This window comes from Pristis pectinata, chromosome 18 (assembly GCF_009764475.1).
Source record: "Pristis pectinata isolate sPriPec2 chromosome 18, sPriPec2.1.pri, whole genome shotgun sequence".
Lineage (NCBI taxonomy): Eukaryota > Metazoa > Chordata > Chondrichthyes > Rhinopristiformes > Pristidae > Pristis > Pristis pectinata.
The window spans coordinates 36,167,525-36,189,832 of NC_067422.1; the positions used below are offsets into that span (position 1 = coordinate 36,167,525).

Consider the following 22,308-nt stretch of genomic DNA (forward strand, 5'->3'; position numbering starts at 1 on the left):
ATGTATCATCTCACATTTTCACAATTAAATTCCATCTGCCAATTCTCTACCTATTTTACCAACTGATCAACATCATTCTGTAGCCAAAGACTACTTCAGCATCATCACTAATCTTGGTGTCAACTGCAGCTTACTAGTCATTCCTCCTACAGTCACATCCAGATTGCTACTATTTTATACATATAAAACAAACGTTATGGGTCCCAGCACTGATCCCTGTGGTATACCATTGGTCATATGCTTCCAACTGCACAAACAATTTACCACCATCTACATCTGTCTCCTATCGTCAAGCCAGTTTCAGAAGCAATTTGCCGAATTGCTCTAGGACCCATGGGCTCTTACTTTTTTGACCAATCTCCTAGTGGGAGCTTGTCAAAGGCCTTTCTGTAGACCACATTATCTGCACAACCCTCATTTAATCCTTAGTCACATCCTTGAAAAAATTCAATTAAGTCAGTCAGACAGAATTTCCCCTTAAACAAAGCCACACTCTCTTTGATTAATCCATGTCTCTCCAAGTGCTCATTAACCCTGATCCTCAGAATAGTTTCCTACCATGGCTGCTACATTCAGTGGCCTGTAAAAATCTAGCTTACCCCTTCTGCCCTTGAATAAAGGTACCACATTCCCTGCCCTCAAGTAACCTGGCACCTCTTCTGTGGCAAAAGATGATATGAAAATTTCTCTCAGAGCTCCAGCATTCTCCTCCCTTGCTTTCCATCACAGCCTGGGATACAGCTCAATAGGCCCTGGGGATTTATCCACCTTTAAGCCCACTAATAGCTCCTTCCCAATGGTATTTTGGTGAGAATGTCACTGTCCCCCTTCCTGAATTCTCCAATTACCAGGTCCTTCTCCATAGTGGATTCTCTTTATCATCACTACAGATCAAAAGTATTCATTTAAGACTTCATCCGCGGCCTTTGACTGTTTACTACTTTGATCGCAAATGGGCCCTATGCTTTCCCTGGTTACTCTCTTGCCTTTAGTGTATTTTATAAAATGCTTTAGAATTTTCCTTAATCCTACCACTTTATGGCTGCTCTTGGCCATCCTACTTTTTTTTACATATCCCTCTACACATTCTAAACTCCTGTAGGATTTTCTTAACCTGCCATAATCTACCTTACATTTCTTTGTCCAACGCTCAATGTTCCTCGACTTCCAGGGTTCTTAAGGGGTTTGGCTTTACTTTGTTCCATTATAGGAACACATCGATCCTGAACTTTCACTATTGCACATGTGAATGCTCCCCTTTGGTCACCTTCGGCTGGGGAGTCCTACACTGGAGTCAGGTGTCCACTGACTTAAACAAGGAGATTGCTTTAGGAATGTACCTGTGCTCTCCAAATGCCTTCATGCTCCTTTGCAATCTGTTGAATCAGTTCACTCATTATGTGGATAACAAGGAAAACCATGATGGCAAAAGCAAGCAGGGTGTACACAGCATACAGGAACTGTGCCATGTCAGGCTGAATCACTTCCCAATTGAGTGGCATGTTGACGAGCCCAAAAAAGAGGAGGTACATGGTGAATAGAACGGTGCTGAAATCCACAAAGTATTCCCACTTGTCAGGATCCAAGACTTGGAACGAGAGATGGGTACCTGGAGAAAGGCAAGGGATACATTCAAAGACTGCACGTCACTAAGCCTGTACTGAGCAAGGGCAGTGGGATGAACTGAGACAAGGGGAATTGGAAGGGAGGGGTAAAACCAAGCAGCAGACAGTAATCGAGGGTTTTCAAGCTCAGGAGAGAAAAAGCACATTTTTAAAAGACATTTTAATTCTTATGGCTGGGTCTAATCCACAACCCCAATGTCATCCCAATACATGCAAAGGGAATTTAATGAGGATCTAGTTGCAAAGATGTCCCATTAATGGGCCTTTGCAACCAAGCTGACAACTTCGGGCACTCCAGCAAGAAAGAAAAATATAAAGTAAAATGGATATAAAATGCTTGAGGTAGAAAGAGGTAGAAGTGATGGAGAGTGAGAGACAATGAAATGAGATGTAGAGAGATGAGGGGCAAAAAGGTAAAGAATAAAGAGAAATAGACATGTCACTAACTTCCACAAGGATCACCCAATCTCTGCATCCGGTCTAGTGCAGGACTAACAGAAAACCCGTGGAAGTTCATCCTGAGTCAGTGACATTAAACGCACAATATTGTTGAACAACTTTTGTACTCTGCCTCCAAAACCGACCCCACCGTGCAAGTATAGTGTGTCACTGTGACTGCAGGCACTTAATCACTGCCGACAGCCAGGGGCAAACGTTTGGCGAATCCATTCCCACGACCTGAATCTGAGGGTAGATCTTATACTTGAGTTGGAACTACATGGAGAAAAAGACAAAGGAAAGATGAGAGAGAGAGAGAGAGACGGAGACAGAGAGACAGACAGACAGAGAGACAGACAGAGAGACAGACAGAGAGAGAGAATGTAGAAAACACAGAGTGAATGAATTGTTTTTACATTGAGCTTTGTCATACCAAAAATACTTTTGGAGTTCTTTGCAATTGAAATTATTCTGAAATACAGAGCTGTTGTTACATAGGAAACATCTTTGAGTACTCACTGAATGTGAAAGCGAGGAGCACAATGAGCATCAGCACCAGGAATGGCAGTATAATCTCAAATATTATCTGGAGAAAAAAAATAGCATTAGTAAAAACTGATTGGTTTCCTGCAGCACTGCTCATTCACTGGGACAAGACTCTCACTTCCCCAGATTCCACTAACAGCCAGTCCTGAGCACTGAATGCAGGCCTGTGTTCAGCTGACATACTGGAGGGATTTTAATAGGCATTGAACAGTAAAGGCTAGAAAGCCAGGTGCTCGATACCACAATCCGATTACTCTCTTTGCTTCACCAGTAAAGATGGAGATCTGACAGAAAGATGATAGTTATACAGAAGGTTAAACAGATGGAAAGATGCGATTGCAAGTTTCAGATCTTGTCTTAATTAGTATTTTTTTAATTTATTTTTCACAATCTGGATGTCACTGGCAAGACCAGCATTTGTTGCTCACTCCTAATTGTCCTCTCGAAGTTGGTGGTTAATGGGAATGTACGGAGAATAGAATGGGTTAGGGTCGGATTAGTGTAAAAATGGATGTTTGATGGTCAGCACTGACATTGGGCTGAAGGGTTTGTTTCTGTGTTGGATGTCTCTATGACTTTATCGTTGTAAACTTCCACGTGTCCAAGACAGAATTGTCTTTGAGTCGTTAGGTTGTTTGACTTGTTCATTAACTAATGGCCAATTTGGATTAATTTCTATCATTGCTGAACTGTTATATACTGACTGTACTTTATTTTGTTATTAGCATCAGCTTCCAGAGAACATAATTTATCTGAAACCTACAGTTATAAAATTTATGCAATTAGAAACATTTACCTTTTGGATCATAATGGTGAATGGTCCCATCAGACGGAAGCCTCGAGCAAAGTACATCAGGTTACACCAGGCAAGGATGAGGGCGAAGGACATAGGGACCGTCTCACCAGGCGTGGATGTCAGTCGCAACACTAGCACAGCCAAGACCATGACTCCATAGCAGATACTGTGGTGCACAGAAACAAGGGAGAGACTTAGCAGCAAGGCAAAATAGAGAGGACAGAAGAAAAACAATGACAGTGGGAAAGGGCACAACAAGGGAGAATTAGAAGCACAATGAAACGGGGTGAAATAATGTGGAGGGTGAAATTGAGAGACGGTGCGCTAGAAATTCCTTGCAGGACATAAAACATATCAGTGCCCTACAGCAGAAAATGGATTGTTTGTGGGTGCCTTAGCACCTTTTTGGAGATTTAACTCCTAAGTTTTTCACGGATTTTCATTTCTCCCAGCACCCCTTCCCTCCCCCCCCCACCCCCTAGTGTAAACCCCCCACCCACACGACGTCGATGTTAGCTCAACAAACAAAATTCACCTCTAACATGCGTTCCAACCTCAGCGCTCTGAAAATGAAAGTTCTTATTTACCTACAGAAAAGTTACCTACTAGTCCGGCTTCCCCTGAAAACACGCCGTGTTATTTGGATTCAGATTAGTTTATCGTCAATATACACCAAGGTGCAATGAAATTCCTTGCTCACGTGAAGCTTACAGAGTAAACTGTATACATGGTAATAATAAATGCAACAATAGATACAGCGATGAGGGCAAAACAACAGAATGGTGCAAAGATTGTAGTGTAAAGTGAAGTAGTGCAGAAAGAAATGCGTAAGTGACAGTAATGGATTAACCGAGAGAGGTAGAGTTAAGAGTTCAAGAACATGGCAGCAACACCAAAAAGGGGGTGTCAGATCCAGTTATTTTCGAATCCGCAGGTTCTTTCAGGAGTCCAGGAATGAGTTGGAAACAACTTGGTGCTTCACAAAGTTTTATTGGAAAAGTTTAAAACAAAGAAACAGTCACAGAGCACATGGCACTAGCCTTACTAGTGACAGATGAGCCGAGACAAAAGGAACTAAAGATGAGCTAGGGCCAGGGACGGAAGAGAGCAAGAGAGAGATTAACAAAAAACTACACCCTTTATACCTGAGATTACAGGTACTCCTTAGTTAACAATAGTCCAATCAGGAAACCTAGTAGATACCTGTGGCAAAACCAACCAATGGGAAAACACGTATTCACCTGATGGACGAACCAATAAACTAGGAAGCGGCCATTCCTCGTGCAGCCACTTGAGGTGTATTAAACACTATACATGTTAAAAAGCTAATTAAAACAGTCGAATCCAACAGGGGTATGAAAGAGGTGATTGTTTCAGAAGTCTGACAGCAGTGGGGGAGAATCTGGTCTAATTCTAATTAAGGGCCAAAACTTAAACTTCATTCTCTGTCCTTACTCAGATCTGTGACCCCCCCCCCCAATGACCTTAAACACAACCTCACTTCTGTACCTTCAATCGTCTGCTTGTGGAGATCAGGAACACAGTCACTCTCAGCTTCCTATCCTCAGGATCATTCCAACCTGTTGGCGATCCCTGCCAGATCTCATACTTTTCCCATCGCTGGTCACACAGACTCCACACTCAAAGAGAGTGGAATTCATGGACTTTCCCATCAGGAGCAGGCAGAGTTGGTGCAGGGATCTGCCTGCACAGCAGACTTCCCCAAAGCACAGGCATTCAGAGACAGCACTCGCTTTGAATGACATCTCAGAGACAACCCCAGCAACCCTCCATCTGGCTGTAGTGTAGGCCACCATGTCTCCCTCTCACAAAGGACATGCCCTCTGCAGATGCTGTTCCTCATCAGCCTGTCAAGGTCAAGTGAGCACTCTTCTGCCTGCTTTCGATCGTTGCAGTATAATACACCCCCTTGTAGCTGGAAGAGTGCTGTGTGCATTGTGGTAGCCCCTTTAAGAGCTTTTTTCGGAGACTGCAGTTGTGAGGCTAAATGTAGGCAGCTGCAAAACTGGAAATAAATCAATAGCGAATGCCATGCTGCTGAGACAGTGCGTCGTTACACAGTGAGACCCACCACCGCTGTTTAATGAATCTCAGAAACTTTGATCTTGAGCTTCATAGGACTTCCACAATTAGGTAGACTCACCACAGTGGATTAACAGAAGTGGACGAGAGCAAAGCCATTCCCAGGTCAGCAAGAGGTAGAGAAAAGGGGAATGTGGGAACGCGAACCAAAGATGGGTAGACAAGAGAAGGAAAGAAAAATGAGTAAAAAACAAGTGAAAACTTTATTGAACAGAAAGCAAAATGAGAAATAAGAATGTTCAAAACACAAGGATTTGAAAGAGGTGGAGAGATATGGGAAATCAGAGAGCAGGTCGACACATGGATAAAAAGAGAGGAGGGGGTTAAGAGGGTGACTAGCACCGCCTTGGCAACTTCTGGCAATGCAGTCCGTATCCTGCTCTGATGTTTCAGTTGGAGCAGTGACAGGTTTCAGTGAGGACATGGTATTGCTGAGGTCAGAGGTGTAAGATAAGATGCAAGATATTTATTACAGACAGCTTCTACCCCACTGTGATAAGACTATTGAATGGTTCCCTTATAGGATGAGAGGGACTATGACCTCACGATCTACCTTGTTGTGACCTTGCACCTTATTGCACTGCACTTTCTCTGTAGCTGTGACACTACTCTGTACTGTTATTGTTTTTACCTGTACTACCTCAATGCACTCTGCACTAACTCAATGTAACTGCACTGTGTAATGAATTGACCTGCACGATTGGTATGCAAGACAAGTTTTTCACTGTACCTCGGTACAAGTGACAATAATAAGCCAATACCAATACATGTACATCAAAACATACAGATGAGCACTGAGCTATTCAAATAGGAGGGCTGTCTCCTGGACAGGCGGGGTGGAAGTAATGTCTCGCTGAGAGCCCTTTCCTGCCTTCTCGTCACTCTCCACGCTGCTTGTGCTACTCTCAATGTCCTCTGCATGAAGCCTCTTCCAAGAGGAAACAGTGAATAATGCCCCTCTGGAAGAAACTAATCTGTGCAAAAGGCAAGGTAAGACAAGTCCTCCACTGGTGGAGGGGAGGGGAGGGGACGGGAGGGAGTAGTTGTTCCTTCTGTTGATGATCATTTACTGGGGCATCCAGCTCCAAAATGGCAACAATGGCATCAAATCTGAAACAGCTGGAGGAACTCAGCGGGTCAGGCAGCATCTGTGGAGGCAGAGGGGTGGTGAGTTCTTATGCAGGGTCTCGACCCAAAATATCGATCATCCCTCTGCCTCCACAGACTCTGCTCAACCCACTGAGTTCCTCCAGCACTTTGCTTTTTGCTCCACATCTGCAGTCTCCTGTGTTTCCATCCTATTGAAACCAATTCAAGACTTGTAGTAGTCAAACTCTGCAGGTAACAGAGTCAAACTTTGCAGCCTCAGGTAACACAAGATGCAGTGATACTTCACAGCTATACAAGTTTGACAGTGCAGAGATTGTTAGTAACAGTTACTGGTGTGATAAAATGTTTTAAACAAATGCACAATGACTCACTTCGCATTACCATTGTGGGGGCTTTATCACTGTATATGTAAACATTGACATCCGATATGAAGAGTAACCTTGCATTATTGAACAGCCAGCTGACATTAAAGGGACAATCACAGATTTCTTACAGTTAAAATATCTACACACCAGAAATACCTGCACTATCCCACCATGTGTACATTAATCTGGCCTTGCTCTCTGTGGATGAATGTTTACATTCATCTGTCATCCACACATACAAAGACATATCCTGTCCAACCACATTCAAGAGACAAACAGACACAGTTCAAGGCAGCTCACCAAGTCCCTGCACATTTAGTGGGAGTTTCAACAGTGCAAAAGGAATTTGCAAGTAGGTAGAACCTTTCAAACTTACTTGATGACATGAAAAGGTCCACCTAACGCAGTCCTTCCAAAGTATTTCTTTGGTCCATATCTTAATATATCATGAACCTATCACGAAGAATGAATAATCAGTTCATCAATATGATGTTGTTCTCAGATGCACTGAATGACTTTTATGCTCGGTTTGATGTACTTAACAACAAACCTGCGAGCAAGACACCTCCACCGCTCAATGACCAGGTACTTTGTCTGTCCTCAGCTAGTGTGAGGAAGATATTATCCAGGGTTGACCCTCGGAAATCAGCGGGACCTGATAACATACCTGGCCGTGTGCTCAGGGACTGCTGCTGAGCATGTTTATACAATGAGTACAACACACTGAGCTTGTATTTCTCTTGGTTTTGCACTAACTCTGCACTAAATTTGTATTTTGTATATACCTTTTTTTGCACTATTTGTACTTGCACAATTTTTAAAAATTTTTTTGTTTTTTGTTTGCGTTTATTGTATGCCTTCTGTTCTATGTATGTCCTCTGTTGTGTGAGTCTGGGGGAAACGACATTTTGTTCCGCCATGTGTTTTTATAGCATGTGGGTGAATGACAATAAAGTAACTTGAACTTGAACTTGAACTGGAACCTTTTGGTGTGGTGGGGGTTTCAGGGTGTGGAAGGGAATGGTCAGATCTGGGGGACAGGGGTTAGTGATTCATGATTGTTAGTTGAGTCAAAGTGTGATTGGGAGTTGGGGAGTGGGTAGGAGACCATAAGGCAGGGGGTGGGTGGCAGATGCGGGGAATCAGGACCAGGGAGCAAAAGGGTTTGGAGCTGGTGACAAGTGGTGGAGATTGATATTTTTTCAAGCTTGGGCTTGGATAGAGGGACTTCTTTATACGGGAGTCCCTTCCACCACTGCATAAATAACACATGGTTGACCCAGGAATAACCATCAATCCTCGATCAATGGCTGCACCCAGAACAATGCGATTCAATTTGCCACAAAGATTGCCCAGGAGATGATGTCACTGAAATGTGAGACAGGATCGGGAGTAGGAGGTCAAATTTTTGTCACATTAAGTGTGACAAAAAAATGACATTTGCCTTTAAGTCATTTACTGGTCAATTCTGGATCCAACAGCAACATGTCATTAGCAATCCAGGCCAATAATTTTAAAATCTCCAACAATTAAAATTTGAAGGAATCAATGCTAGTTATTTTTTCCCCCTTATATATTGATTAGTTGTAAGTTAACAATTATCATTCAATAAAAAAGGTATGTAATAAGATGGAGAAGAACTACTTCCTGTGGTGAATTTAGTTTACATCACCAGACACAAACAGTGACTTCACACCACTGCAGCGTTGAGGTGAATGTGGGGACAACACCCCTGTGGAACTAACAGCCAAGGGCCACAACCCTGACGGCAGCTTTGAACATCAGTCTTCAGAGTTGCATCTACTGTCCAACTGGAGTTGGAGAACCATAAGTAATGGGGAAGGCTCCTGCTCTCATGGCTACTTTGACAAGAACATCTGGCCAATTATTTCAGGGAACATGGCTCAGAAGCACCAGTGACATTGTCTCTGTGAGCTGGAGATGGTGAACGTGGGGCATCTCCTACCTCCAACAGCAGGATGATAACTGCTCCAAACACACTGATAATCTCGCCCAGCAATCGCAAGTGGTCTTCGCTGGTCTGGTAACTTTCCTGCCAAAAATGGTCAAAAGCGTTAAAAATTGCTTTGCTAATGAGGGTTTGACTTCACTGTAAATTCTTTACAGTAAAACAATTGTACATTCAAGAGATGAGTCAGAGGGACAAAGGAAAATAGACATTGTGAACCATAGAAACAATAGCAAACCATAGAAAACTACAGCACAGAAAACAGGCCATTTGGCCCTTCTAGTCTGTGCCAAAACATTATTCTGCTAGTCCCATTTACCTGCCTCCAGCCCATACCCCTCCAGACCTCTCTCATCCATGTATTTATCCAATTTACTCTTAGGAGTTAAGAACGAGCCTGCATTTAACACATCAGATGGCAGCCCATTCCACACTCCCACCACTCTTTGAGTGAAGAAGTTCCCTCTAATGTTTCCCCTAAACCTTTCCCCTTTCACCCTAAAGCCATGTCCTCTCGTACTTATCTCTCCTAATCTAGGTGGAAAGAGCCTACTTGCATTAGCTCTGTCTATGCCCCTCATCATTTTGTAAACCTCTATCACATCTCCCCTCATTCTTCTCCGCTCCAAGGAATAAAGTCCTAACATGCTCAATCTTTCCCTGTAACTCAACTCCTGAGTTGAACAGGAACATTAAGCATTTACAGGTACATTTCCCAATCTTTTCCTCACAGCTGTTCAAACCTCTGCCTCTCGATCACAGGCACCCAACTGTTAAGCATCACTTCAGTCAAACATCAGGAACAACATCGGCCGCACTGCACGTCCCACCCTGTGATTCCCAATTTCACGGTCGAAGGTGAAATAGACATTGTTGCTGGCCTCACAAGCATGGATATAAGGGAGTCTCGATGTAGGGTCTTGACCCAAAATGTTGACCATCCCTTTGCCTCCACAGATGCTGCTCTTTCCTCCAGCAGTTTGTTTTTTGCTCCAGATTCCAGCGTCTGCGATCTCCCGTGTCTCCATCCTACTGAAACCAATTCAAGGCTCGTAGTAGTCAAACACTGCAAGTAACGGAGAAACTTTGCAGCCTCAGGTAACACAAGATGCAGTGATACTTGAGAAACAAAGGATTGCAGATGCTGGAATCTAGACGTAAACCACAATGATGCTGGAGGAAATCAGCAGACCAGACAGCATCTGTGGAGAAAAGCAGGCGGTCAACATTTCGGGTCAGGACCCTTCTTCAGGACTGAAGATAGGAAAAGGGGAAGCCCGATATATAGGAGGGAAAAGCAGAGCAGTGATAGGTGGACAAAAGAGGGGAGGTGGGGTGGGCACAGGGCGGTGATTAGTGGATGCAGGTAAGAGATAGTGATAGGCAGGTGTCAGGGAGGGGAGAGCAGATCCACCGGAGAATGGGTCAAAGGTAAGGACAGAATGGGGGAAAAAAAGGGTTAAAAAAAAAGACATAGGCTAGGAAAGAAGAGAAGAAGCATGGTGTGGGGGGGGGGGGGTGTTTATGGGGAAGGGGGTGGGGATTACCTAAAGTGGGAGAATTCAATGTTCATGCCGTTAGGCTGCAAGGGTCCAAGATGGAAAATGAGGTGCCGTTCCTCCAGTTTGCGCTTGGAATTCTCCCGGCAGTGGAGGAGGCCGAGGACTGACATATCAGTGATAGAGTGGGAGGAGATCCCCAGTGGATCTGCTCTCCCCTCCCCCCCCGTACCTGCCTATCACTATCTCTTACCTGCATCTACCTGTCACCACCCTGTGCCCACCCCGCCTCCCCTCTTTTGTCCACCTATCACTGCTCTGCTTTTCCCCACCTATATATTGGGCTTCCCCTTTTCCTATCTTCAGTCCTGAAGAAGGGTTCTGACCCGAAACGTTGACTGTCTGCTTTTCTCCACAGATGCCGCCTGGCCTGCTGAGTTCCTCCAGCATCATCGTGTTTGTCACGCAGTGATACTTCACAGCTCTACGAGTTTGACAGTGCAGGGGGTGTCAGTAACAGTTACTGGTGTGATAAAATGTTCTAAACAAATGTACAATGGCCCACTTCACATTACCACTGTGGGGTCCTTATCATTGTATACAGAAACATTGACATCTGACCTGAAGAATAACTCAGCATCATTGAACAGTGAGCTGACATTAAAGGGAAAGTCACAGATTCCTTATACAGTTAAAATATCTACACACCAGAAATACCTGCACTATCCCACCATGTATACATTAACCAGGGAGTGCAATCTTGCTGGGGTCCCAACAGGTTCTGAGCATGTGTGATTCATCAGTATCCAGGTCACACACGCAGTGCCCTGTGCCCACAAAGCTCTCTCAAGTATCATCTACTAACTTAGCAGCCGTGAGAGCACCCCAGATTAAAATGGTTTTACATAGCAAATTAATCCAGGGCACATCATAGTAGAATGGGGTAAACTGGATCAGTGACATCGGCCTGAAACGTTGACTGTCCATTTCCCTCCACAGATGCTGCCTGACCTGCTGAGTTCCTCCAGCAGTTTGTTTTAATGCACATAATAGTGGACTCACAGCATGTAGCAGACACTTCAGTAGGTGATGCACCTTTGCCTCACAAGGATAAGGTATTCCTAACAACCTCCATCATTACAAGGGCTGAAGACCTACATGCTTGAAGTCCTGATGCAGGGCTTCAACCCGAGACGTTGACCATTCCTTTCCTCCTGCAGATGCTGCCTGGCCTGCTAAGTTCTTCCAGCAGACTGCTTGTTGCTGAAGACTGCATGATCGCTGCATGGCTGGCAGGGAAACCGTGATGACCAGCACTGCTTTCTGAGCATGTTAGTCATAGATACAGCACAGAAACAGGCCCTTTGGCCCATCAAATCTGTACCGACCATCAACCACCCACTTTTACACTAATCCTATTTTATTCTCCCCCCCAGATTCTGCCACTCACCTACACACTAGGCAATTTACAGTGGCAAATTAATCTACTGACGCACAAATCTGGCACATGGGAGGAAACCGTGGCAGCCGGATGAAACCCACACGGTTCACAGGGAGAACGTGCAAACTCCACACAGACAGAACCATAGAGCAGGATTGAACCTGGGGCCACTGGAGCTGTGAGGCAGCAGCTCTACCACTCTGTGAGCACATGCACATTTGCACCAAGGAGTCCATTTAGTGTGTGATGACTTTATGTAACACCTGTTTCACCCCGTTGGTAGACACTATAAACTGAATACCCAGACACATCAGTATCACCGTCCTCAGCAGACACCTTTTATTAATCTTACTGTCTTAGAACCCATTCTATTTCTTCATTTCCATTTGTGCCTCTGCTCCCCAGTGTGAACACTCCCTCAGCGGTCAGCCCATTTCATTATCGGAACTCTGTCCCCGTGCTCCTTACCAGCGTGGTGCCCACGCTTACAATTTTATTCCCTCCTTCTAAGGCTATCGATCCCGACGTTAAATCATGGCCAGTGACTCCAAATAGTCAGAGAATATGACAGTGCTGCAGGAAAGCTGGTGAGTGCCTGGGTGGGGAGACAGGGTGTACTAACCTTCAGGGTTCTCTCGACATATAACGTGGAGTCTTTCTCATTGGTCGCGTTGTCAGGCCTGGGCTTCAGTGGCCGATAAGCACAGCAGAACGTGAAGATGGTGATGTAAATAAGATAGAGGAAAGCCAGGATCCGGAAATAATATATCGCATAGTTATTCCACTTCAAGTGGATGAGTTCTTTCATTGGGGAAAGGCGTAAAATCTTCAATGCCTGTAAAGCGGGACAGGAGGAATGAATGAAAATCAGAACAACTGCAAACGCTGGAAGTCTGAAATAAAATCAGGAGATGCAGGAAACACTCAGCAGGTCAGGCAGCATTTCTGGAGCGAGGAACAGAGTTACCGTTTCAGGTCAATAATCCCTCGTCAGAACTGGGAAAGAGAAGGGGACGTGTTCCACAGCTCTGCAACACTTAACACAGGAAAAGAAGCATAATCATCCTCTAAATGCTCCATTAACCCCTTTCACCTGGTCTTACCCTACCACTGTTATTCACTTTGTCCTATCCATCCTTCCCACCACCTTTGGTTTAACTTACAACCACCTTGTTGATCTCTTTTTCCCAGTTCTGAAGAAGGGTCACAGACCCAAAACATTAACGGTTTCTTTTTGTACAGGTGCTGACTGACCTGCTGAGTCTCTTTTTATCAGAAGATATTAATGTTCTATGTTTGTCCTGTACAGTCTCTCTTCTCCCAAACAGCTCTCCTCCCACACTAACCTCCTTGTTTTCACTGGAGATCACCAGCTGCAGCACGGAGTGGTCATCGCCCCACGAGTCGATCTCAGAGAGGTTGTAGTATGTGCTGCAGAGAGGGCCATAGGCTGTCGGGACATCCTGCTCCTTCTTCTTCAACAGGTGCTGGAACATCTAGCAAAGTAAAACAAGGCTGGTACGGAACGGGAAGGGAATGACTTTGACGGAATCAGGGACACAGAGGCTTCACTAACGTCTGTTTCACAATGTGGCAGAGGCGTCTGAAATTGGCAAACGGCAAAATACCAGCTGATCAATCAAACCTGTCCCACACTCAAGGGCGATGGAGCATCAGTACTGAACAGTTCCCCTCTGTCGACCGCAAAACCTTCAGACTGCATTGAAGTGTTAAATACATGTAAACTTTCAGAAAATCCATGAATTTAATGGACTGGCATTTGTCAATACTGCTGTTTATCTTAATATCATAGAAGATGTACAGTACTGTGCCCAGCGAGTCATGGTTCTTCAAATTCATATCCAGGCATGTCTTAATATGCCAAGGATTTCTGCCTTCCCCACTTTCACTCGGTGAGTTCCAGACCCCCATCATCTTCTGGGTGAAAATACTTTCCCTCCTCTCTCCTCTAACCCCTCCATCAATGACTGTAAATCTCTGCCTCATGGTTTTAAACGCCACAGCTGAGGGAAGCAGCTAGGTCCCGCATAAGACAGCATAAGTAGCGGCACAGTAGCATAGCAGATAGCGCGACGCTATTACAGCGCCAGCGATCGGGGTTCGATTCCCGTCGCTGTCTGTAAGGAGTATATACGTTCTTCTGTGTCTGAGTGGGTTTCCTCCGGGTGGTCCGGTTTCCTCCCACATTGCAAAGATATAGGGGTAGGTTAATTTGGGTTTAAAATGGATGGCGGGGACTCGTTGGGCCGGAAGGGCCTGTTACCATGCTGTAAGTAAAATTTAAAAAAAAATTTAATTTAAAAAAAAGTTAAGTTATATACTCTTCAATTAAATCTCCCCTCAGCCCCCTCTGTTCTAAAGAAAAACACCACAACCCATCCAATCTTTCCTTATACCTACAATCTCGTCAGCATTCTAATGAAAGATCATCAATCCCTGAAACGTCGACTTTATTTCTCTGAACTGCTAAGGATTTCCAGTATGTTCTTTAATGCCAGATTTCCAGCAACCAGACTGTTTTATTTTAGAATCTCTGTGAACACCAGTGCATGGAAGAGTGATCACCAGGCAACGCCCATGTTTCAGCCCAGTGTGCAGGAGAGATGATTCTCATGCTGAGTTGGTAGAGGTTGGCTGCAACACTACTGTTGGTGTCAGAGCAAAAAACAAACTGCAGGAAGAACTCAAGTGGCATCTGTGGAGAGAAAGTGGTGGTGCCCCTGCTCTGAAGGTAGAGAGATGTCGGATTTATAGCAAAGGAACAGGTCTTCTGACCCCACTAGTCGTTGCTGTTGCTCATTTATCCACACAGCTACCTTCCCTTCCTTGTCCTGTTGCTCTATCAGTATAACCCTCTATTCCTTGTATACTTATCTGTATCCAGGCTCGTCACCTCAACTATTCATTGTGGAGGCAAGATCCATATGTTTAAAACATGATCAGAAAGCAAGATTCTGTTGAATACCTTGTTGCAGTTATTACTGATGCCCTAATATTTATGAACCCTTCATCTGCATTCACCCAGAAATGGAAATATCTTCTCTACACAATTCATAACTTGCAAAGACCTCCATCTGCTCCCATTTAACCTCTTCCTTTTAAAGAAAAATAGGCCCAGCATTATATACAGCACGTATCACCCTGGCAAATAGTGCTTGCATCTTCTCGATGGGCTCCAAAACATTTCTATTGTTTGGGAAGCAGAAGTATGCATGGTACAACTATGTCAAAATTCAAAAAAAGGGCAGATGCTGAAAATCTAAAATAAAAACAAAAAATGCTGGAAATGCTCAGCAGGTCAGGCAGCATCTGTGGGAGGAGAAGCAAGGAGTTTTTGTTTTTCTGTTTCTCTTCCCACAGATGCTGCCTGACCTGCTGAGTATTTCCAGCATTTTCTGTTTTTATTTTAGATTTCCAGCATTTGCAGTTCTGGTTGATTTTCACTTACTTGTTGAATTCACTGACACTTCTGTTCCAGGAGTGTCTAACCTGAAGAAGTCCTACTCTGCTCTCTGACGAGGTCTCCATCTGTCTTTACTGCTTTGTTCACCCCCAGTGGTGTCCCTTCCCCTTCTTGCCTTTAATAAGTTATTGACCAAAACCCACTTCCACAGCCACATCTCTTTCCTTAGCAAATATCTCTGGCTACAACTTATCTCTTTGGTCACCTTCTACTTCCAGTGCCCCTACTGCCTCAGGAGGCTAAAGAAGTTCGGCATGTCCCCTTTGACCCTCACCAATTTTTATAGATGCACCATAGAAAGCATCCTACACAGATGCATCACGGCTTGGAACTGCAACTGCAGAGAGTTGTGGACACAGCTCAGCACATCACAGAAACCAGCCTCCCCTCCACGGACTCTGTCTACACTTCCCGCTGCCTTGATAAAGCATCCAACATAATCAAAGATCCCTCCCACCCTGGACATTCTCTCTTCTCCCGCCCTCCCATCGGGCAGAAAATACAAAAGCCTGAAAGCACCTACTATCAGGTTCAAAGACAGCTTCTATCCCACTGTTATAAGACTATTGAATGGTTCCCTAATACGATAAGATGGACTCTTGACCTCACAGTCTACCTTGTTAAAGCCTTGCACCTTATTGTCTGCCTGCACTGCACTTTCTCTGTAACCGTAACACTTTATTCAGCATTCTGTTATTGTTTTCCCTTGTACTGCCTCAATACATTGATGGATGATCTGTATGGATGGCATGCAAAAACTAAAGTTTTTCACTGTACATGTGACAATAATAAACCAATTTATCCTGGTTTTACCCTAGCAGACACACTCGCCTCTCCTCTGCAGCTTAACAAACTTCTTTTGTCTTCTTCCTAGTTCTCACAAAGGGAGTTTGACCTAAAGTGTTACCTCTGATTCTCTTCCCACAGATGCAGCCCGACCTGCTGAGCATTCCCAGCATTTTCTATGTACAACTACAGTATGTACCATGATAAAAACAGACTGCTATATACAACAAGATCAATGTACAGTATGTTCCCATTACCTTCTGATTTCCCCCTTCCTGGAAGATGAATACTAAGGTATTTTGGGTAAGAAAAGAGTTGCCTGCACAGTTGAATAACTGTCCGACTGTGAAGATCACCCTCAGGGAAAGCAGTGTGAGATGGTGATGCTAGTGGAACCATACAGTCGAAACCTTGATAAGATAATAGGAGTCAAAGTTAAAATAGAAACCAAGTTCCTGACCTGAATATTTCCTTTAACTGCAGCGAGCTTGAAGGGGGACAGACCATCTTTGTTGACGATCGTGTCAACTGCAGTCTCACTCTCTGGCTCATCGTAGGACTGAATTAAGTCATACATCTGTGGGACAAGGGTGCTCCTTGGCTGCAGCACCAGAACATGTAGAACAGTGTTACCTGGTAAAACAATGCATCAGAATTGAGGGATTTCAAATGAATGGGAATGGATCATCCTTTCACTGTTACCACTTAAGCTCAACCTCTCTCCTCCGGACACCACTCCCACCAACTACTGGCTGCTCGGGCTTCTAAAGAACTGCCTCTGCCTCAACCTGTCACATGGATACAGCATGGAAACAGGCCCGTCGGCCCACTGAATCCACGGCATCCATGGTGACCTTGCGCCTTATTGCACTGCACTTTCTCTGTAGCTGTGACACTTTACTCTGTACTGTTATTGTTTTTACCTGTACTACATCAATGCACTCTGTACTAACTCAATGTAACTGCACTGTGTAATGAATTGATCTGTACGATCAGTATGCAATACAAGTTTTTCACTGTACCTCGGTACAAGTGACAATAATAAACCAATACCAATACCAAACACCCAATTTTACACTAATCCTACCTAATCTATTTTCTACTGATAGAACAATCAGGAGGTGCCACCTCTACCTCAGCACCTGAGGGGCAACTTCTTTGGTGGTGGGTATTTGGAACGAGCTGCCAGAGGAAGTGTTTGAGGCAGGTACAGTGACAACGTTTAAAAGACATTTGGGCAGGTACGTGGGTAGGAAGGGTTTAGAGGGATGGGGGCCAAATGGCACTAACTTAGATGGGCATCTTGGTCAGCATGGATGAGTTGGGCTGAAGGGCCTGTTTCCGTGCTGTATTACTCTATATTGGATCCTTGAGTGCAAGGTCTATGATGACACTCTGATGTGGCAACAAGGGAGTGTGGCACTCTCAAAGGCCCCATCTGCTGCTCCAGGTGTGTGTGAAGCAGCCCAGAGGAGAGCAGGATAACTCTTCCTGATCGGCATTCATCCCCCACACAACATCACCAGCAGGAATTACCTGGGCATCATCGCTCTGCGGTTTATAAATCTGTGCCGTGCAAAATTGGCAGGTGAAGTGCTTTGGGAGATAGTGAGGTCATGAATGATCTCAATAGAAGTGCAGCATCTGTAAGTTGCTTCCCTTACGGTGATTATTCCTGGTGTGACCAGGTTTGCAAGCTCTCGTCTGCTTGGTGTCTGGAGTCCACCTGACCAATGGTCCTCCTGGGCCAGTGGACCCCACAAACTGAGTAGCTCCAGGGTTCTGCCCCAGCACAAATGCATCAGTCCTTTGAAACTCAAGTCTCTCACTCAGTTGACCGAATCTGATCAATGCCCATTACAGCTGCACCCACAATGGGCAACTGGACTCATTTGCCTCCACCTGCCACCCAACAGTTCATCTCGCTCATACCTGGACAGCCCTCTAGCACAAGGGCTTAACACCAGATACTCTTCCTTGGTGCCCAGGTTCCACTTGGCCCTGAGGTTGATACAAGAAGTGGTGTTACTAGTTTCATGTTGAACAGGGACACTCTCTTCAACACGTGTTAACCCTCAGCAAGGATCATGGATTCTCTTGGAGTTACTACCTTGTTGTAAGTGGCTGGGCTGCTGGGTTTCTGCATTTAGCAACAGCATTCACACTTCAAAACCTTTCATTGGCTATGAAGTGCTGGGCAACAAGGTTTTCTCAACTGGATTGAAACTCTTGTTGGAGAGATCTGTCACCTTTGTACTTCTGGCACCGCACCCGTTCCCAAGTATATCCCACCAACCCACCCCACACTCCTGATTTCACTGCCACCATCTGCCTGTGTCTCCCAAATCCCGGGCTCTGATCCTTTGTCTCAACCATCCCAGCCCTCGATGTACCCCTGGCCCCCAAACAGAAGCCTCAATTTACTCCCTCCCCACATCACATCAGTCCCAATCCTGGTCCCGACTCAAACACTGGATCTTGAGGGTGACAGAGGTCACGACCAGAGCAGGTGTGGGGGTGTCCCCCTAACACCCACCTCGCATGCCCACTGGCATGTAGTTCCACCCAAAGGCTGCCCCTTGCCCTTACCCAAGGTATCCTGTGCTGTAATGTCCGCTCCACTTTCAATCAAAATTCGGACTATCTCCTCGTTCCCAACGCAGGCAGCAAAGGACAACACGTGTTCCCCTGAAAAGCAAATGCATCCAGAAATGAAACTTGAAGGAGTAGAACCTGAATCGAAAACTGGGACTGGAGACACAAGAGAATGCAGATGCTGGATTCTGGAGCAACAAACTGGAGGAACTCAGCGGGTCGAGCAGCATCTATGGGGAGAAGGAACTGTCGACATTTTGGGTCGAGACCCTGGGAATGCTGGAAGTACTCAGCAGGTCAGGCAGCAACCACGGGAGAGAAGTAGAGTCGACCTTTTGGGTCAGAAGTGGAAAACAGAGAGAACAAGCAGAGAGGCGTGGAGGGTGAATATCTGACAGGATGACCAATGATCTCAGGGTGACAATTTAGATTCTAGTAGTTGGAGACAGAAGAGAGGAAAAAGAAACGAAAGAACAAATTGGAACAGAAATATCCAGCAATATCCGTGAAGAGGGAAAAATCAATTAATTCAGTGTTGAGTTATAGAGTCATACAGCACGGAAACAGGCCCTTCGGCCCAACTGGTCCATGTTGACTGAGATTCCCATCTAAACTAGTCCCATTTGCCCATGTTTGGCCCATATCCCTCTAAACCTTTCTTATCCACGTACCTGTCCAAGTACCCTTTAAATGTTGTTCGTGTACCTGCCTCAACCACTTCCTCTGGCAGCTCGTTCCCTATACTCACCATTCTCTGGGTGAAAAAGTTGCCCCTCAGGTTCCTATTAAATCTCTCCCCTCTCTCCTTAAACCTATGCCCTCTAGTTCTTGATTCCCCAACCCTGGGAAAAAGACTGTGCATTCACCCTATCTATGCCCCTCGTAATTTTATACACTTGTATATGAGGACCCTCATTCCCCTGTGCTCCAATGAAAACAGTCCCAACCTACTCAACCTCTCTCCATAACTCATGGCAACATCCTCGTAAGTCTCCTCTGCCCCTCTTTATAGCTTAGCAACATGTTTCCTCTAGCAGGGTGACCAAAACTGAACACAATATTCCAAATGCGGCCTTACCGACATCTTGTACAACTGCAATGTAATGTCCCAACTCCTACACTCAAAGCTCTGAGGGCTGCAATGTGCCCAGATGCAAGATGAGGTTCTGTTCCTTGAGCTTGTGTTGGGCATCATTGGAATCATGTTGGAGGACATAGGCAGAGAGGTCAGAGTGAGGGTGGTCTGGAGAATTCGTGATGGGTGATTGGAAGCTCAGGGTTACCCTTGTGAACTGAACTGAGGTTTCTGCAGAGCAGTCACCCCTACCCACACTACATTTGGTTTCTCCATTGTACTGGAGGCCACAGTGTAAGCACTCAATGCAACATGAATTGGCTTCATTTGTAAGGACTACTTGGGTCACCTGTAAATTGACACTTGTGCGCTGAAGACTTTCAATGTTGAGCATGAGCTCAAATCTCACCACTTTTAGAAAGCTGGAGATAAAACAGTGACATGGGAGCTTGATGGTCAGCACAGACCCTGTGGGCCAAAGGGCCTGTTTCCTCGCAGTAAAAATGTCCAGGGGCTGCCAGATTGTTAGAAGAACCCACGGGTTCAGCAACTTCCTTCCTGGATAGAAGCCATTAGTGAGTGCGGTACAGACAAACGGGGAACAACGGCAGAGATAAAAACAGGAAGGTGCAAGGAAACACTCAGCAGGTCAGGCAGGATCCCTGGAGAGAGAGGCAGAGTTAATGTTTCAGGCTGAAGACCCTTCATCAGAACTGACCTTCTCCATCTAAGTAACGGAGAAGGTGAGGAGGGCAGTGGGTGGAACCGAGAGGATTTCTGTGGTAGGGTGTTAAGGGGCAGATAATCTCCTTTATCTATGTAACGTGTTGCTAATGTTGTAAAGTCTCGGTAACGTTGTACAGAGTGAAAACCAGTGCCCACTCTGCGGGGACCTCTCCGATCGCCGAGGCAAATCAATGAATAAAAATCCCATCTCTGCAGGTGCTGCTTGCATCGAGATGTCAGCGGCCTACAGCAGCATAAAGCCGTCCACACAGGAGGCTGCTTGGTCCATGGGGCCTGGGATTGGCCGCTGCTGGAACAGGCTCTGGCTCCCACCCAGTGGTCCTGAGGACTCCGAGTATTCGTCCAATTCTTTGACAGCTACGGCCAGATCTGCTCCTACCCTTGCTTCAAGGCCATTATTACTCAGAATGTGGCAGCCTTCTCATTCCTCAGTTGGTTCTTTTATCCTGTCAAATCTTAAAAGCAAAGCTCTTTATCCTATTGGGTCTTAACTGGAACTTTCACAGTGAAAAGACCCCTGTAGGGAAGCTCTCTGCTCGCTTCGGTAATCAATCTGCTATAAAACACTTGCAGAAAGTTTCTCACTGTCTAGCCTATCCATGCCCCTCATAATTCCGTACACCTCTCTCCCTCAGGATCCTTCGCTCCAAGGAAAACAAACCCAGATGCTCCAGTCTCTCCTCGAACTGAAACATTCCATCCCAGGTGACATCCTGGTGAATCTCCTCCGCATCCTCTCCATTGCAATCATATCCTTTTCTGAAGTGTCCTTCCGAAGGTCTTCTTGTCAACATACCATCTGCACGTACACTCTGGTCCTGTCAGAGGACCGAGATGGGTCCTCACACTGAGAATGAACCCTTCCCCCGACCACTGGTAAAGAACGGACTGGGACAGAGCACCCCGCCCACAGCTCAGTGGGACAGTGCACATTGGCGGCAACAGGGAGGCAGCTGCAGCCCTCCCTTAGCTCCCAGAGGGGCTGAAGGTGGTTCCAGTTGACCACAGGTCTCGGACAGCGCAGCCACTGGGGTTGGGAGAAGGGAAGAAAAGAGAGGGAGAGGGATTGAAAGAGGGAAGAGGATGGGGGGGGTACAGAGGGTGAGGGAGAGTGGCTGAGGAGGTGGCGGAGGGTCTATGGGTGAGCACGTGGACACGTTAATGGGTGCACGCTCCTCTCACAGGGCAGTACTCAGATGTTCTGGTGCTGCCACAGCAGCTCCGAGTCAGACACGATGGGCAGGGGGTGACCAACTCGAGGTACGCGGTGGTGGGTCACCACCCTTGGAAGGTTGGGGTGGAAGAGGAACAAAATCTTCCTGAGGTGAGCTTGCCTGATGTCTCAGCAGGTTCCTGCAGGATAAAGGAACCCCTGACAGCCCTCCTGCTCACTAACATGGAACTAGCACATTACGGTCATCAGCACAGATGCCCCAACCCCTGAAGATATGGATGAGGCCAAGGAGGAATTCACTCCAACACTGAGTGACTTCTGGCCTCAGTTCCAGAGCGAAACAAACTGATCCCTCCTGGAGAACTTTAATCCCAGGGTCATAAATGTAGATGACACCAAGATTGGGGGCGTAGTGGACAGGGAGGAAGGTTATCAAAGCTTGCAAAGTGATCAGGATCAGCTAGGAAAATGGGACGAAATGGCAGATGGAATTTAATGCAGACAAGTGTGAGGTGTTGCACTTTGGGAGGACAAATCAGGGTAAGACTTACACTG

At 45.7% G+C, this 22,308-nt stretch overlaps 1 protein-coding gene across 1 annotated transcript in view; it reads right to left on the reverse strand.

Annotated features, from left to right (window-relative positions):
- The window catches only part of LOC127580140 (transient receptor potential cation channel subfamily V member 6-like), a 37,378-nt gene that overhangs the window by 11,596 nt on the left and 3,474 nt on the right, over window positions 1-22,308 (reverse strand). Inside the window, exons 3-11 of the mRNA XM_052033350.1 lie at window positions 18,752-18,850; window positions 16,623-16,795; window positions 13,239-13,388; window positions 12,515-12,727; window positions 8,950-9,036; window positions 7,360-7,436; window positions 3,406-3,571; window positions 2,583-2,649; window positions 1,341-1,609 (exon numbers count right to left, since the gene is read on the reverse strand). Of these exons, the coding sequence (XP_051889310.1) occupies window positions 1,341-1,609; window positions 2,583-2,649; window positions 3,406-3,571; window positions 7,360-7,436; window positions 8,950-9,036; window positions 12,515-12,727; window positions 13,239-13,388; window positions 16,623-16,795; window positions 18,752-18,850 (1,301 nt within the window). The remainder of the gene's footprint in view (window positions 1-1,340; window positions 1,610-2,582; window positions 2,650-3,405; window positions 3,572-7,359; window positions 7,437-8,949; window positions 9,037-12,514; window positions 12,728-13,238; window positions 13,389-16,622; window positions 16,796-18,751; window positions 18,851-22,308) is intronic.